The sequence below is a fragment of the Nyctibius grandis genome, chromosome Z, assembly GCF_013368605.1.
Source record: "Nyctibius grandis isolate bNycGra1 chromosome Z, bNycGra1.pri, whole genome shotgun sequence".
NCBI classification, from domain to species: Eukaryota; Metazoa; Chordata; class Aves; order Nyctibiiformes; family Nyctibiidae; genus Nyctibius; species Nyctibius grandis.
In genome coordinates, this window is record NC_090695.1 from 88625698 (window position 1) to 88642115 (window position 16418).

A 16418-nucleotide genomic window follows, 5' to 3' on the forward strand; every position below is an offset into this window, starting at 1 on the left:
GTCCAGATGTATAAAGCTATCTGATTGATAGGAAATTACTGTTTTGAGCCTAAATATGTTATCCTGGAAGAAGTAGCTTTATGTGCTCCAATATCAGAAGGGTAGTGCAAGGAGCAGAAAAGTAGTTTGCTTTTAAGCAGTAAGCAGTCACTTTAGTCAGAAGCAAGGCCCTTTTGCTGTCAAAAGCCCAAGTCTTTCCCTCTTTCTTCTTTGTCTTTATGCCACTGAGGTGATCAAGGAAGTAAACTAAGCAAGTTTCCTGTTTTGTGTTGTTTTGTTTTTTTTTTCTGAAGCTCATCTATGGCTGTGAATACTAAGCACAGCATATGCAGAGGCAGGGCCATTGCTTTCTGCAACAGCATAAACTGTTACTCTTAACCTGACAAGAGTCCAAGCTGCTTGCAGACCAACAAGTACCAAATTTCTTTGTCAAGACTACTAACCACCAAAAGACACCCACAACTTCCAGCTGTGTCAAATGTTAAAATGTTTGCCCTTTTTGGACCATGTGCATACTTCTATCACAAAACATAAACTGTCCTCTGAGGTCTCGGCAGGAACTAACTTTTAACCTTCTCTTTTGGAACCAGTTACACTCAGCATGTTCCAGTATAACATGAGTTTGCTGCCTCCAGACGATTGCTGTAGAGCTACTTACTTACACTTCAGTATGTTTAACTGGGAAGCTAGAGTTCATCACTTTGTATCACCTTTAGCCTTCACCAGTCAGAAGCATGTTCTGTCTTTCATTAGGGAGCCATCAAAACAAGAGAAGAAAAGCTTAGTTTACTTCCCTTTGGTTGTCAAATTCATAACCAGATTAATGGTATGCAGCATACCTTTAGACAGGGGTTAATTACACAAGTAAGTCAGAAAAAGGACATACATAGGATAAACCCAAAAAAATTATTCCAGAGGAAGAAAGCCAGATTCAAGTATAATGCCTAATGCCTCAAAGTTTACCACTACTGCTCCTGTACAACACACACCATGGACAACCCCTATGTCCCCACATGGGTGACATTATGTTTCTGAATTGCTTACACCATGCAGCTGGAACAGGGGAGTTACTCAATTACCAGTTACAGTTGTCTCAAAAATGCCTTCTCTGAAATCCAACTCATTAGCATATGGGATATAAACATATGCTAATTTCATTTACTTAGAACTACTTATTGTATTTCAGGTAGAAGACAGCATATTTTATCAATAATTCAAGAACTTCAGCCAGATGAGGCTCCTGTTCATCAAAACTAAGCTATTTCTAGAAGCATAAGCAACATGATTTTTCTTCCCCTGCAGACTTCTGGTGATCAACCAAGTTACTCCTGTAATTACCACCAGCAGTTTCTCAGCTGACGATCAGCTCACATACAAGTTTAATGAATCATGACATGACTTAGGAAAAAATAGTCTGCACTAAGACAAAACTGACTCATTATACAGTGGTAATGTTTTACTACATTATCATCCATTCTTATTGATCTAAAGCCACACTATGTATCAGAAAAGCTAAAAGGCTAATTAAAATAAAAAGCAAACCAAAATACTAACAGCATGTGGTGGAAAGAAATTGAGAACAGAGTTAATTGTCTCATGAGGCAAATGCATAAGAAGCTGCACAGAAAACCTTAATATGAGGCACCTTTATATCCAAAATTAATATATGACTACTCTAGTAGTGCTACTGATACTCCAAATACTACGAGAACCTAATTTTCTTGATTACCTAGATGCAGCAAAATAGAAAACACACTGGAGAGGAAAAGCTGGAGAGAAAACAATGACTAGAGGTAAGGCACCTTTATGAAACCAATTGGAACATTACTAAAACAATCTTACAAAACTATTAAGTCTGTCACTCCAGAGACAGTCTAGAGCTGCTTTATAAAACAGACCAAGGCAAAATGAGTCTCTATGAAAAGAAACAGGGAACACCGGGACTTTCTAGTAACACAGGGAAGATGGTTAAGTATTAGAGGAAGCTTCACTTACCATAAATTGTTTTACTGCTCTAAAACCTGCTTGAGCTATGCTTTAAAATAATTCAAGAAAAACCTTTTCATCATGTTATACATGACACTCGCTCTGTCCCCTAGAAGGCATGGTTCTGCCAACTAGATCCTTGTTGAAAAGTGGGAGGGAAAGTCACTTGACTCAGATTTCCAAATAGTATGTTCGGGCTCATTAACTAGAACAATGGTCTTAAAACTGTAGCCACAACAATATTTGGAAATCAGTTTCTAACTTTCTCCAGCCTTAAAATTAATCACATTAGTATTCCAATGGTTGTTAATATGGTTAGATCTAGATCTTCAGTTTATGCCACTTGACCTAACGGGAGTAGAAGACAACAGCATACTACTACTACTACTTGTCTCAATTGTCAACAGCACCTCATGAAACACGTGTGGCTCATGGCAACTAAAATTGAGACTACTCATCTTTATAAACGAGCAGGTCCTCTGCTTGTAGCCACTCAAGCCAGCCAGAACTAATGGACTGTGCAAATGAGAGACAGAGAGTCTGAACGCTGGAAAATGTGCAAAACTGTGACCCAGTGGAATCTGCAGAACTGGACTGGGGTGTTGGCACTGAAGATGGCAGCTTTTGCTAAGGAGTGGATGAAGGTAACACTACCTTTATGTAGACAGGTACACACCTTGGAACTGTATTTCAGATGAGTTCCTGCTCAGTTAACCTAAGGAACAGAGAAGGACTGGAACTGAGCTGGAGGAATGTGGCAGAGGGAGCCTGACCTGAGGCTGATTTGCAAGGCTTACTGCACAAAGTAGGGGAGATGATGATTTGGAAGTTGGGGTGACTCAGAAGTGATATAAATTAAACTATTTCTCTAGTGAATTAAAACATGAATTTAGAATTGCAAAACTTAAGGCACAGGTTTAAAGATTTTGTGGTAGGAACACTGCACAGTACCAATAGTCCGAATTACCATTTGCTGATGACAGAGTTCTTGAAGGAGAAGGGTGGAAATCAACATGTTTATTTTACATTGCAAAGAGGCAGGCATTTATTATAGTGCTTGTTTTCATTTCCTTTCTATAAAAACTGTAATTGTGTAAGACAGTATTAATCTTTTAAAAAAAAAAAAGAAAAACAAAACCCGAGGTCAATCAAGCCTAATGCATAGGGCATACGTGTAACACCAAAAACATATCTGAAACAATAAATTGAGCATTTTTGAAAGCTTGTGGCTCTCTTGCATCTGTTTTTTTCTTATTCCTCAGCCTATGAGAGGCTGGATGCACCTGCACTGTGTGTACTGGTACAAAGCAGAAATGACACACAGGTTTGACGCTGGATTTCAGAATTTCTCCCTGCTGCAGAGGAAGAGTAGGATTCAAGACCCTTGTAGCCATTCCAGGTCCCATCCCAGTCCTAAATGTACTCTCCTGCCCTTTTACATCCCTAACTTCAGAGTTCCTTTTTTTTCCTGACCCACTCTTTGTGCCTTTCTCTACCCCACCCTCCTTTATCTTGCTTTTTTTGTTCACCTATTCATGAATCAATTCCCTTCTTACAACTCAGCTTTCATCATCCCAGAAATTATTCTCAATCTTAAGTGTCTCCTTGAAACTACACTTCCCTGTCCTACACTCTTATTTCTTGGCTCTTTCTCTGAGGTCTCGCTTGCTGTATATAGTTTCACTTCAACAGCATGTACACCTTGTTTTACTGCTCATCTCCTTAGGATATTTTCCTCTGTAGGTGTTAAACTGCTACTGAAGCTTCATTTGTTTTCTGTTTTAAAGAAACAACAAAAGGCTTCTAGAATGCCAACAAATCTGCTGCTACTCTTCTCCTGTGAAAAGTCCAGCACCTTTTACTGAGTCAGAATGAAAACCAAAACATTTTGGCAATATACACAAATGCCCATGAAGTAATTGTATAGTATCTGTAAAAGCAATGCTCTGTATTTTTTTTTTTTAATTACTGCTAAAAAAATTTAGCAATAGCATTAAGGACACTAATGACAATTGAAGTATCTGCGCTATTTCAACAAAAAATTTTTCAGAACTTTGAAAAAAAAATATATTTATGCCCAACTGAAATAGTGAAGTAATGAGTGTTGTTTTAAGAAAGAAAAAAAGATATTTCAATAACCACAGTGTTAGCTTACACAGGAAGTTCTTACATGAAATTACTTTACTTTCAAGTATGGCTTTCACTTGAAGACTGTATCACACCATTTGAAATATTCATAGTTTAAAAAAAAAAAGAAAAAAGAAAAAAGAAAAAAGAAAAAAGAAAAAAGAAAAAAGAAAAAACCTCTTATGTTTAAGAAACACTGCAGCAGAACAGCTCAATAAAACCCCCGAAGCATTTGCAATAGATTTTCCAGTTTTTCTAGCCATGCAACATGACAATCTTCCAATAACTTATATATCATTTCCAAACAATTTTGAGAATGTTTTAATTTTAAGTACATTTGCTCACTGTGTCATACTTCCGCTTCTTCAACTACCTTTTTTCACTCCAACCCATATTCTCTTTCTACTTGATTGTAACATTCATAACGGTTGTTTGAGTATTTTTGCTTCATATTCTTTTATGGAAACACAATGATGTCACCAAACAAGACTAATGATATCACAAAAGCAGGAAAAAGAAAATAATTCTATATTCTGATTTTATCAGGAATGAAAACACCTCTTATTTAACATATATTTTATACATTGAAATTTCTTTCAGTATGAAACTTCTTTCAATACAAAAGGGAACAGAGCTGACATATAAATGAAATATAAAACAGAGGAAAATGTAACCCTTATTTTTATTAAATCAGGACAAGATATGAGCTATCTCTACATATACTGCCATTCCTATGCTATGTAAAATCAGAAATTTTGCTTTAGATATTAGCATCTCCTTTAGAGAGCTTATAAAGGCCAGAAGTATTTCAAGTCATTCTCTCTGCTGCTGTTAGACTAGTTCTTAGCCGATGGAACACCTCCATGGTTTATACAGATTGCCAAAGAATCCGATATCCAAAACACAGGTACAGGTAGACACACATACATTTCCCCCAAAAGCCAATCAGAACAATGAGAGAAATGCAACCTGAAAGAACTTCAGTTTGAGCAACGAACACTCCGAAGTCCCTCTGATCATGTTACATTCATTCTACCCACAGAAGAATGAGGGAGAAATAAAAATTCACAGATTAGGACCACTGTCATATTTCCAAAGGATGCATAAGCCCTCCTTTAGTACTCAGATTCTCTACTTTTTAAAGACATATTTTTTACTTTAAAAACATGTAACAATCTATCTCCTCTCCCTCAGTAATGTCAGGATTGTTAGTTTTTATTCTCTTAAACGAGACCAAGCTTAGGCTGGATTAGTTACTCTCCATCTGTGTTTATTTTTTTATTTTTCTTCATTAAAAATATAGCAAGCAAATCCTTGCATTTTACTGCAAGAATCCGTTATAATATTCTTTGACATCTCTCTTAGTTAATCCAATTAGAAGCCATTAGATACAAGCTGCACTAGATCTACGTTGCACCACCATCTACATCATTGCTTCCCCTTCTCCCCCTCCTGTAGTCACTCATTAATTTATTTGGACCATGCCAAAATAATAGTTTTAAATACAACCAAATAGTAAGGAAAATTAACTGAAGAATAAGCTTAGTAATACAGCTGTTCGTAAATAACGACTTACAAACAATTAAATAATGACCTTTGGAGAGAACATTCATTATCTGCATACCATCAGCTATCCATGTCTGTTGGGGTTTTTCTGTGGTTTTGTTTTTTTTTTTAAATTAGAATATGCATAAAGTAAGAATGCATATATGGAAATGAACTGCTGTTTGGCTTTTTTCTCTACCAAGACATGTAACCAGATAATTTTTGTAACTTCGTAAAAAGAAAGTTAAAAACCCACAGGGAAAAGAATCACATTACCTCTGATGAGGAAAAAATAAAATGGTTGGGAGACGATCTGTCATAAATTCCCATGGAAGGTCATTTTGAGTGATATCAACTCTGTTAAGAAAAAAGACACACTGATGAAGAGAACAGGCACATGAACAACCTGTATTTTCTTGTAAAATGCCGTTTTAAGGACTGGGAAGAAAGAAATGCAAGTATCTGTGAAAGTACGTCTAAATGCGTTATGTAAAATACATTGTGCATATGAGTCAACAGAATTAATTACCAATATTCAAGATGATGAATCTCAGTTTAACAAATATCTTTGGGGGGGTTTTTTTGCTAGAAAAAAAATGTACAGTATTCCAACTGCTCTCACTCAGCAATTAAATCACAGTCACTCTTTATGTATACATCTTCACTGCATCCACACTTTCCTTCTCTGAAACAAATAGAAATGCCTAATAGTTTCAATGTGAGACTGAAGTTTTTTCTATTCATTAATTTGTTTCTCAAGTACAACTCTATGAATATTTCCCTTCAAGTAGTTTTGGGAGTAAATTACTTTGCTTCTTCCAAGGGCAAGCACATTCTTAAAGGCACAATTTTTGCTAAAGCTCTACGTAGAAGGGAACACAAGATTTCGTGAATGAAACACTTGCTCAATTGCTTGTTACGTTTTTCTCTGTCTTTTTAGGTTTTCTTCAATTACAAATAAAATTCTTATTAATTACAACAATTTTATTGTTGAAAAAAAACATAGACAATCACATCAGTAATACTGCAATAGAAATAATGGAGCAAATGAGAGAACTTCAAAGTTGGGAAATAGAATGGGTGTAGATTTGAGAGTAATGTTACATCTGTGGGAATAAAGCCGCAATTATAAACAGGTGATAACTCCAGATTTTTAACTGAATTTTTTCCCTATACATCTCATGCTGCCTCCTGGAGTAAGTTGAGTCAGAATGAAACAAGGATGCAATCAGAACAGATGTTATAAGTATTTACGTATTATCAAATACATGAACAAGAATGTTTACGTTGCACTGAAACATTAAAAACACTGGGAATACCAAACAAAAACATGTCTTCTTTTATATATATAAAAATATATATTATACACATGCATCTACATATAAAATATATGTATGTCTATAAACTGGTTTTGGCTGGGATAGAGTTAATTTTCTTCACAGTAGCTTGTATGGTGCTACGTTTTAGATTTGTGATGAAAATAGTGTTGGTAACATAGGAATGCTTTGGTTATTGCTGAACAGCTGAACAGCTTTGCTTTCTTCTCTCTCCTTCCACTTATTCTTCAATTATTAAACAATTTTGGTTTGTTTTATCTTGACATCTACATTTTCATAATTTTACTCTTCCTTTCCTCTTCTCCCATCCCACGGGGCATGGAGGGGCAAGTGAGCGAGCGGCTGTGTGAAGCTTAACAGCCCACCAGCGTTAACCCACAACAACATGTATTTTGCCTATCTCAAACGATTTCTCAAATACAGTACTACAGGATATAATTATTTGCTACAAATTATCAGAGAGAGGGGCAAAAATTATTTTCTGCTGCTGTTTCATTGATTTACTTCCTGAAATTAGGAAGCTTCAAGGTTAATTGCACTGTTTAAAAATTAATTTAATTAAACTGCATAACTACTGCAGTGGATTGAAAACCACCAAATTTATACAGATACATTCAAATAATGCATATTCAAAGAGATGAAGCAGATGACATTCACATCTACTACTGCAAGATTGTAGAGAGAAAAAAAGTAATTATTTTCTAGGCTGATGACCTCAATGAACTTACATTATTCTTGAGAGATGACATTAGAATCTTTCTTACCTTGCCACAGTGAAATTATCTGGAGGCAAAAGCCGAGCAAGTTGAATAAAGATGTGATTAAGAGAAGCACAGAATCCACACCACTGTGCATAATAGAGGAGCAAAACATTCTGGAAAAAGAAATGGAGAAGAGTTTGATTATCTATTGTAGTTAATCTGCAGTAAAGGAGGACTAGTCTTCACAACATCTAAAACTTGGAAACCTTAAAATGTGAAAGGAAACTATATCCTAATGTTAATAAACTTTACTATAAGCTATTTACTGATGCCCTCTGTCTACAAAGTTAATACACAACTCTTGGGGTATTCTCTTTCCATAAAGAAAAAGACAAAAAGAAAAGGATTATTTAGATTATTTAGTTTAAGATCATTCCTTTTAAGTGAAAATGCACCAAACTTTACTACACTTCCCAAGATTCTTTTGCAATCTTAAATTCCTATGTATCTAACAGTACTTCATGTGGTGTGGGGGGGGGCAAGACGATGTCTAGACTTCTGCTTTTTGCCTCTAACTAGCAAAGCAGGAGTTAGGGCTGCTGGAAACCAATTACTGGACATGCATACATTCACTGCAGACCTGAAAGACAATGGATATTAATCCTTACTATCACATCTTTAAGAAATCAGAGTAATTTAACTACTGTTCAGGATGCTGTCTTATGTAAAGCAATTTCATGGCATGCTATTGGAAAGCTTTTACCTGTGAAAGTTTTGGGGTTCTTGCTGTGTGCTTTCAAATAATGCCTTAGGCTTAAAATATTCTCTTTCTTTTTTTTCTCATTATGTTTATGTAAAAATTATGCAATAATTTTTAACTGTTTTTAAAGTAAGGTTTTTAAAAAAATGTCATATATAGAAAAAAGTTGTCGTATATTTGTTTCCTTTGAGGTACGAAACACAGAAATAAAAATATTTTCAATGTTACCTCAAACCCTATGTATTTAGCATGTGCTCCTGCTACAGAGGAAGAAAGGAAAAGGAAAAATCAAGCCACAGCCACTTTTTTTTTTGGTAATTAAAATCTGTATTTCAAGCACACAGGAAACAAATCACGCCTCCTCCCCCCCCAAAAAAACCAAAAACCAACCCCCCAAAACCCAACAAACCTTGAACTGTGGCAGAAACCTTCAGGGAATCAGTTGTACTGACTTTTTGATTATTTTAACACCAGAAGATCTTTTGCAGATTTACTTAAGATTACACTATACCAAATTGCCTTTTTAAAAAAATAATTTTGAATTTTTACAAAATAACATTTTATGTTACAAATAAGCAAAGCACATCAATATAAAGAAAGAATGAGACCCCCTCCTCTAAAGCCTGAGCAATGACTTGCAAGAACCTTTTTCAGTAATGAGGTGTACCTTTTCACTCAAAAACACGGTATCATGAAAGGTATTAGTAGTCACTTCAGTGATAACACGCTGATCATGGACATGGACTGAAGAGTCATCAACAAGATGCCTTTTCAAGGGACTGTAGAGGATACTGAAATTTTTTATAAAGTTCTCTGAAATGAAGTTGATACAAAACAAAGTTATTTCAGTTTCACAAATACGTGATTTTGGCAGTTTTTACTTTGGAATTCAGAAGAACTTACAGAGAAAATACAAATTCAAACCTGGTTTCACGTCATTAACTTTTGACAGTTTGGTAGCAACTCCTGAGTAACCACCACTGATGTGAAAACAAGACAAAATTTCACTGTTTTGTTTTGCTCATTGCAGTCGTCTTTTCACTTGCCACACTACTCTCTTAATCTTGCTTCTACTCCTATTCAATGTTCTGTAATAAGAATTCTCTACCCTCCTAATCTAACCACACACCTGGTAAGTCATAAATAGTATCCCCTCACAGTATTTTTAATTTCCTATGTAGCATTGAAGTATTTGGCCCTTATCTTGAAGGCTCCACTTAATTCCACATTTATTTGTATTTATTCTTTAATTTTTAATTACTTTCTCCTTTTGCTTTAGACCTTTAAAGACTATGCTATTTCCATGTCAATATGACCAGCCACCTTTTGTTTACCAATGACCCTCCTACTCTTCATTCAACTTTGTCCTTAGTTTTAAGATATTTAACAAGTAGTTGGCCAGTGGTAAAAATGTAAAACAAACTCCAAAGCCCTCAACTACCTTCAGCTACACTACTGTGAGCCTAGACCATGTTCTCTAAATTGCTGTAGGATATCAACTGTATACTTCTTCTCAATTTAGATAGAGAAATATTATTCTATGCGTTATAAAATAAGAATATTCAATAATCGAGACAAAAGGTATAATAAACACACTAAAAATAATTATTTGATCAAACAGAAACATCTTGTTCTGTTATTTCCAGTCTAAAAACTAGGCCCAAGTAAAACTGGCACTTTTGCACATACACACAAAATATCTCTGAAATGCAAACAGCAGTACATTTAATTTTATATTTACTATTCAGCATTTCATTAAATTCTAACACCAGACAAAACCAGTTTTTTTCTTTCCTGATCTCCAGATTTGGAATATCTATGCATGATGAAGTAATAACTGAAAGGAGGGGGCTAATTAAAAGACATACTCCTGAATTTTTAGAAACCATCTGTAAAAACTGACATCTGTTAAATGTATTAAACACAAATCTGTTTCGTTATTTTAAAATATCAAAAGTTACAAGGCTTAAGGAAGTAAAATAAATTTTTTAAAACCCCACAAAACCCAAACATAAATCACAGTGAATCCTTTAAAAAATACGTAGAAGCAAAAATTTTCCGGAAGTTCACATGACTTGGAACAGAAATATACTGTTACTCAGCAGAGAAACCCTCATCATGCTCAGGAAATCCTGTGACCTGAAAAAGGTTTGAGACAGAAAGTACTGGGAGCAGAAAGGGGAAGGGATCTCCTCACTCTGATCTTAATTTTTCCTAGGCATCCTTTTATGGTCACTGGGGTTGTTGTTTGTTTTTCCAGTGTTTTTCCGGGGGGTTGAGATGGAGACAGGATACAGGGCTGGATGGGATCCTTATTAAGAATGTGGCTATTTGTTCTATCATCTTGTGCATGCTTTTGTACTTAAAAGATTTATGGCAAAATGGAAATGTAATTAATGCTGTCAGAATTATATTGATATACCTTCTTGAACAATTTATTTTAATACTATATTCACCTGAATTTACTTCCGTGCTTACTTACACTGCTAACATTAAAACCCCTGCATTTTCTGAAGGTGGACTCAGTTTGGCACATCATCACGATAGGTAAACACATACGGTTAGGCATGTTGTGTCTTACTCAATAACTGGTAAATAAATCAGAACTGCGATCCTTGGGCTGGTTGAGTTTTTTGTTTGGTTTGGGTTTTTTTCTTCCCCAATTCAGCCAGGAAGTAGAGTATTGACAGAGCTGGCCAAAATCACTTCAGAGCTCTACCTTGAAAACACACATACTTTTCAAAATAAATTTAAAACAATTTATAAATTGGTTTCAGAGGACAAGAGGAAGGGCTAGTCTCTGCTGGTAAGCCGGCAGTATCTCACAAAATTCTGGGATATTTTAGTACACAGAACAGCTGAGCCAACACCACCACCACCATTAATATACAAATGTCTTCTGTAATATCAAATGTGTTAGATTCATAGTAATTTTTTTTTCCCCACGAGCAAATTAGTTCAGATTTTACCAATTCCATCAGGCAGTCAAGAATCACATATTTTGACCTTCACTTCTAAAGCAAATTACTGTTGGTATATGAAACTTAGTTCCTACATCATCTAGAACATGATTCTACTGCTTGGTTAACTACTAAATAAATTAGAATAGGATAAATTACGATTCACAACGTTGACTATAGTCTCACTTTTCAAAATGGCGTTAGGTTTTCCACTCATAAGCTTACTTGCAAACTTAGTTTTCTTATTTCAAGCATTTGTATAGTGGATACCATACCCAGGGTAGATCCAGCAAGTGACTGATTTTGATCCAGGACATAATGCACTTCTTCTTTCAGGTCAACGATGGCAGCAAATTCCTTAAGATGAGTAGATCTTGATGCTCCTAGTCTCTCTGCGTATATCCAAAAAAGATTTGAATCCAATAGATAGAGATTCAAGGTTTTGTTGGTCCTGCAGCTCAGACCAGTAATGTTAGTGCCACTAATATGAAGGTCAGGAATAAAACAATTCCTATCCTCAATGTGAGGAATAGAATGTTGAGTGTTATCTTTCTTCCCATGGGAAGAAAATGCTACTTTGGGAGTCTGAAAGGTGGTCTTCTCAGAACTAATGAAAGTTAAAAAATGCCTGTTTACTGTCCTGCAACATGCAGTGTAATAGCTAAAGGGACTATAGAAACTTAAGAAATTGCTGCATTCTAAGGTATTTGATATAACTTGAAAAAAGGTATGCTCCTGGAGGTAGAAAGAGTCCAAAGCTGCTTCTATCTCTAAAAAATTACAGTGTGGCACATGGACTTTATTTGGCTTGACACCAAGTGTCTGATTAATGCAAAGCTCACAGACATTGTGAGTTCTAGATATTGAATGCCACTGCGGAAGCACCACTGTGTTACAGCATGGGTACTTGGTTATTGAAAATGTTTCTGATAATTTCATATGTGCATCTGGTACAGAGGAATCAGAAGCTGGTGAATCAGTGTCTCCTAAGTGTTGAAGATCTGGCTCAGCTGCCTGGCTTTTGTTACAGTTGTGGTATTCCAAGGCCACTTTGGTAATCTACAGGGGGAGGGGAAAAAAAAAGAAAAAAAACCCAACATTAACTGTACGTAGTTCACTCAAATGCCATTATCTGTTGCAGGTTTAACAACATATATGCAATCAGAAATGGAATTTCAGAAACATGAAGTTGACTACTCTTCTTTGTTCTTACAAAAAAAATATAGAAAGCTCTGACTTGATAACAAAGTTAGATTTTCAGATATTTCAGCATGTAAGAATTAAACGTACAGAATAACAAAAAGCCACTTTAAAAATTTTTCAGTCCACTACACTGATCTCAAGGTCCTCTGCGTCATATTGATCACAGCGCAATAACACTACATTTTAAGGTTAAACCCACTACATGAAGCACTAAACAGTACGGGTTCCTGAATTTCCTTTATTTTCCAATATGAGGAGAAAATAAATAAAAGCATTCCCATATGAAAAGGGAACAGAGATTTTTTTTCCTGGTATAGGTGGTGCACAAATTTTCTAACAATCACTAACAGTGATGAAGCAACGTTACTATTCTCCTAGCCATGGGCATATAGTTGTAATACTGCAGGTGTACTTTGCATACAGTAACATGTGACTTGCTGGGAGAAAACACTAAAAAGGAAAAAAGAAAAAAGCCTGCCTCTCAGTGCAAGCAGTCCGGTGCTGCATCACCATTTTGTTTTTCATAACTAAGGGGAAACAAGCAGCAAAAAAGGCATATGTATGGATCATAGAAGGAATTCTCTTTCTAGGAGATGAATAACAGAACTACAAGAAAGGAAAATGAAAGAGGAAGTTTCCCTTCATCCTGATCTATCATATTAAACATAATCAAAATACAGAACATAAACGTTGCTTACACAAGAACACTTTGATAGGAATCATTATAATTATCAAAGGGATGTTGAAGTGTCACATCTAGGAGGAGTGCTGTGTCACAGGACCATCAGTATTAAGATGTGGTCTACAGCAACAGTTTGTTACAGTCTTGAAGAATTTGTTGTTAAAAGTTTTCATCCTGAGAATATTCAATTAAATACTTAAAAGAAACTTGTCCCCTCATACTATAATCTAGCCTGAAGATTTTGACTACCTACATAGAGAAACATAGAAGAAATTATGAACAGAAAACCAGATTTGCGACAAGAAATCCCATTTCAGTGAGCTACTATCAGAAAAAAAAATTTGCTCTGAGAGCTTTCAACATACAACTTGACAGGCTTGTTCTTTGCAACTGCCTTACAGTCAAGTGGTTTCGTTGCTTGATGAAACCCACAAGACGGCTGCAGTAAACATCTCTTCCTATGGTAAACAAGTTGCATAATATCTCTCTATCAAAGTGAAGCTATACAAGAGCAACTGGAATATTTTGTATCTCATTTTACATTTTGATATAGATAAATACTGTTATTTAGCAGAATGAAATCTGACACAGAGCATCTCATGTTGCACTGACTTGATCTAAATAAGTGGTACCTGTTACTAAAATGTTTAATCTGTGATAAGCATCACTGAATTAAGTCTGCCAAAAATAAGACAGGTTAGTACACGAACAATCGCAGTTCTTTTCCAGTCTTTCCACAAAGATTTCCCCAACCCTATCTTGTAGCAGTCTAGCTTTTATTGTGTCTATTTCTAGTTTGGCTAAATATTGTATCATAAGTTATTTTCATTTTTTTCCTCATTGCTTCAGACACTGCAATATTAGTTAGGCCTCCTTGTGGAAACCACACATTCCAGGACATAGGTGCCATGTATAGAAGTCAGCATTGCCACCAAAACAGCCCTGCTTTTCATCTTCCACAGATGCTTGTTCCACACTGCCCTTACTGCCATGCCATCACCACTGTGATGTGCAGCTGTGGGGTATACTAAATGGGACAATGGGTTCCAGCTGAAAAATAGCCCAGGGAAAAAATTATTTTTCATCCAAGTTAGTTTCCATATCTCATTTACTGCACAGCTACACAAACTCCAGTCCTAGGCAGTTCAGTAATGGAAATAATGGCAAAGGAAGAGAAAATTGGAAGGCGGCTTAGGAACACACAGGATATAAAGATCAGATTAGTTCTGAGTAGTTTTTCGATTGGGCTATAATTCAAATAACACTGTCTGATTTAATAAGAGGTCCCTTCTTCCTTACGTAACCCCCTCTGGAAAGACGGAAGGAGAGGAGAAACAGAATGGGGTAGACAAAACACAAGTCCTGCAATATTTCAATACATTCTCGCTCTTTCATTTGAGCTACGTCAGCTGGAACAGAAGAGACTAAAGATCTGCATCTCTGACACAGCACTCACCACCAAAAGAAGGAAGTCAAGGAAAAGAGATAGGTGCTTGTTCCGAACAACTGCTGACAAGAGACAAAGGCATGTTGTGTGTGAGGCAAACCAGCATCAGGGACTTGTGATAATATGGCTTGAGAAAATGTGGTTTTAAACAAAACTGAATACTTGGAACAGTGAAATAAAATGAGATATCTGTCACAATTAAGCTCAGAAGCCTGACTAGAGGTCTCAAGTTCTAGTATTTTTGAAGTAAAAAAATAATTATTTCACTTACTTCATCTAAAAGAGGATGAATTTCTGCTAATGGATTGTAAGGGATAAATATGAGAAGTGCTGGTCCTTTCTTCAGCTCATTGTTCAGAAGAAGGCTTTTTCCACCATGTGGTCTCAGCCAGCGTATGAGCATCTCTCGATTTTCCAGAGCCCACTTGCAAATGTTCTCAGCAGTATAGTTCATGACGTCATTTGGATAGATCTTGAAAGGGGAAAAAAATACATTATTTGTCCTCACTTGGTTTAGTAATGAATGCAGATATCAAATATGGCATGCTTTGTTACTTAATGCCTAAAACTCTCTTTCTAAATTTAATGACACTACTCAGCGAGCTTCAGCATTTCATGTATCCTTGCCCTTTGGGAAATCTTTCCAAATGCTCATCAGATCATAGTAATACACACAGTCTTTCCGGCAAAAAGTATTCTACCAGGGAAGCTCCTCTTTCTTTTACTACAGCTTTGTAGTCTTTACTTTTCTCATGAGTATAAATTTTCTTTATAAATGAAAGAGCTCAGTCTCCACATTGGTATCATCACGTATCTCGATTTATGGCATATTAGAAAACTTTTTCCCACTACTCATTCACCATATTAACTTATTTTAAATTAGTCTTTTAAGACCCCAACGTTAAGACTGCATTTAAAACTGGTATTTCTTATTACTGAATGCAGGGAAAAGAAATGCATAACAAAATGCTCTCACAGCTTCTAGGATCATTTTAATAAATTAAGGCAAGTTTATCTTTAATCATTCGCACAGACAAAAGTAGTTTTATGTCTCTACCAGTAATTTAACCAGAAAAACCCATGTTTTCCCTAGTCTCAGTTGAATAAAATACACACTAAAATACTTATCTTCACAGAATTTCCACTCACGGTAGCAGTGTGGATAGATAAGGTCTCTATGCCAAATGGCAAATCTGAAAGTCAGTATTTTCAGTCTTAGTCTTCCAAAAACGAGGTACATGGATTAAGAGTTACTATAAATTTTCAATTAAATTATTTCTAATCAGTGTAATGCCATACCTTGAAATCAAAATCTAAGTTTTTACTGTTCCTACTATCCACAAAATCTCCTTGTTCATATACTCATTCAAGTAGCCTTCTAATTCTGACCCACTGAAAGAGGTAGAAACTTTAGGAGAAAAGTCTTTGTGTAGTCATTTCTGAGGTGCTTGGGTTTTTTGCATTTTGTTTTGACAGAGATGATCAACTTGGGTCTTAGATACTGTTTAGAACAGCTACTGACTGGTAGAATGAAAATGTGTATTACTGTACAAAAATACTGTTCTTAAACATCCTGTATCCTAAAGTTCCGTGAAACACTTATTCATGGTCTACTACAACAGAGCTTCAATCTCCATGTCTCAGAGTCACTACAGCATAAACACAATACT

General features: G+C 35.7%; 1 protein-coding gene across 3 annotated transcripts in view; it reads right to left on the bottom strand.

The window, feature by feature from the left end:
- TXNDC11 (thioredoxin domain containing 11) overlaps nt 1-16418 on the bottom strand; it is a 33706-nt gene that overhangs the window by 1611 nt on the left and 15677 nt on the right. For all 3 annotated transcript variants that reach the window (XM_068424077.1, XM_068424076.1, XM_068424078.1), the window contains 5 exons: nt 15020-15220; nt 11692-12475; nt 9124-9269; nt 7760-7869; nt 5935-6015 (listed from right to left, as the gene is read on the bottom strand). In XM_068424077.1, coding sequence (XP_068280178.1) covers nt 5935-6015; nt 7760-7869; nt 9124-9269; nt 11692-12475; nt 15020-15220 — 1322 coding nt within the window. The remainder of the gene's footprint in view (nt 1-5934; nt 6016-7759; nt 7870-9123; nt 9270-11691; nt 12476-15019; nt 15221-16418) is intronic.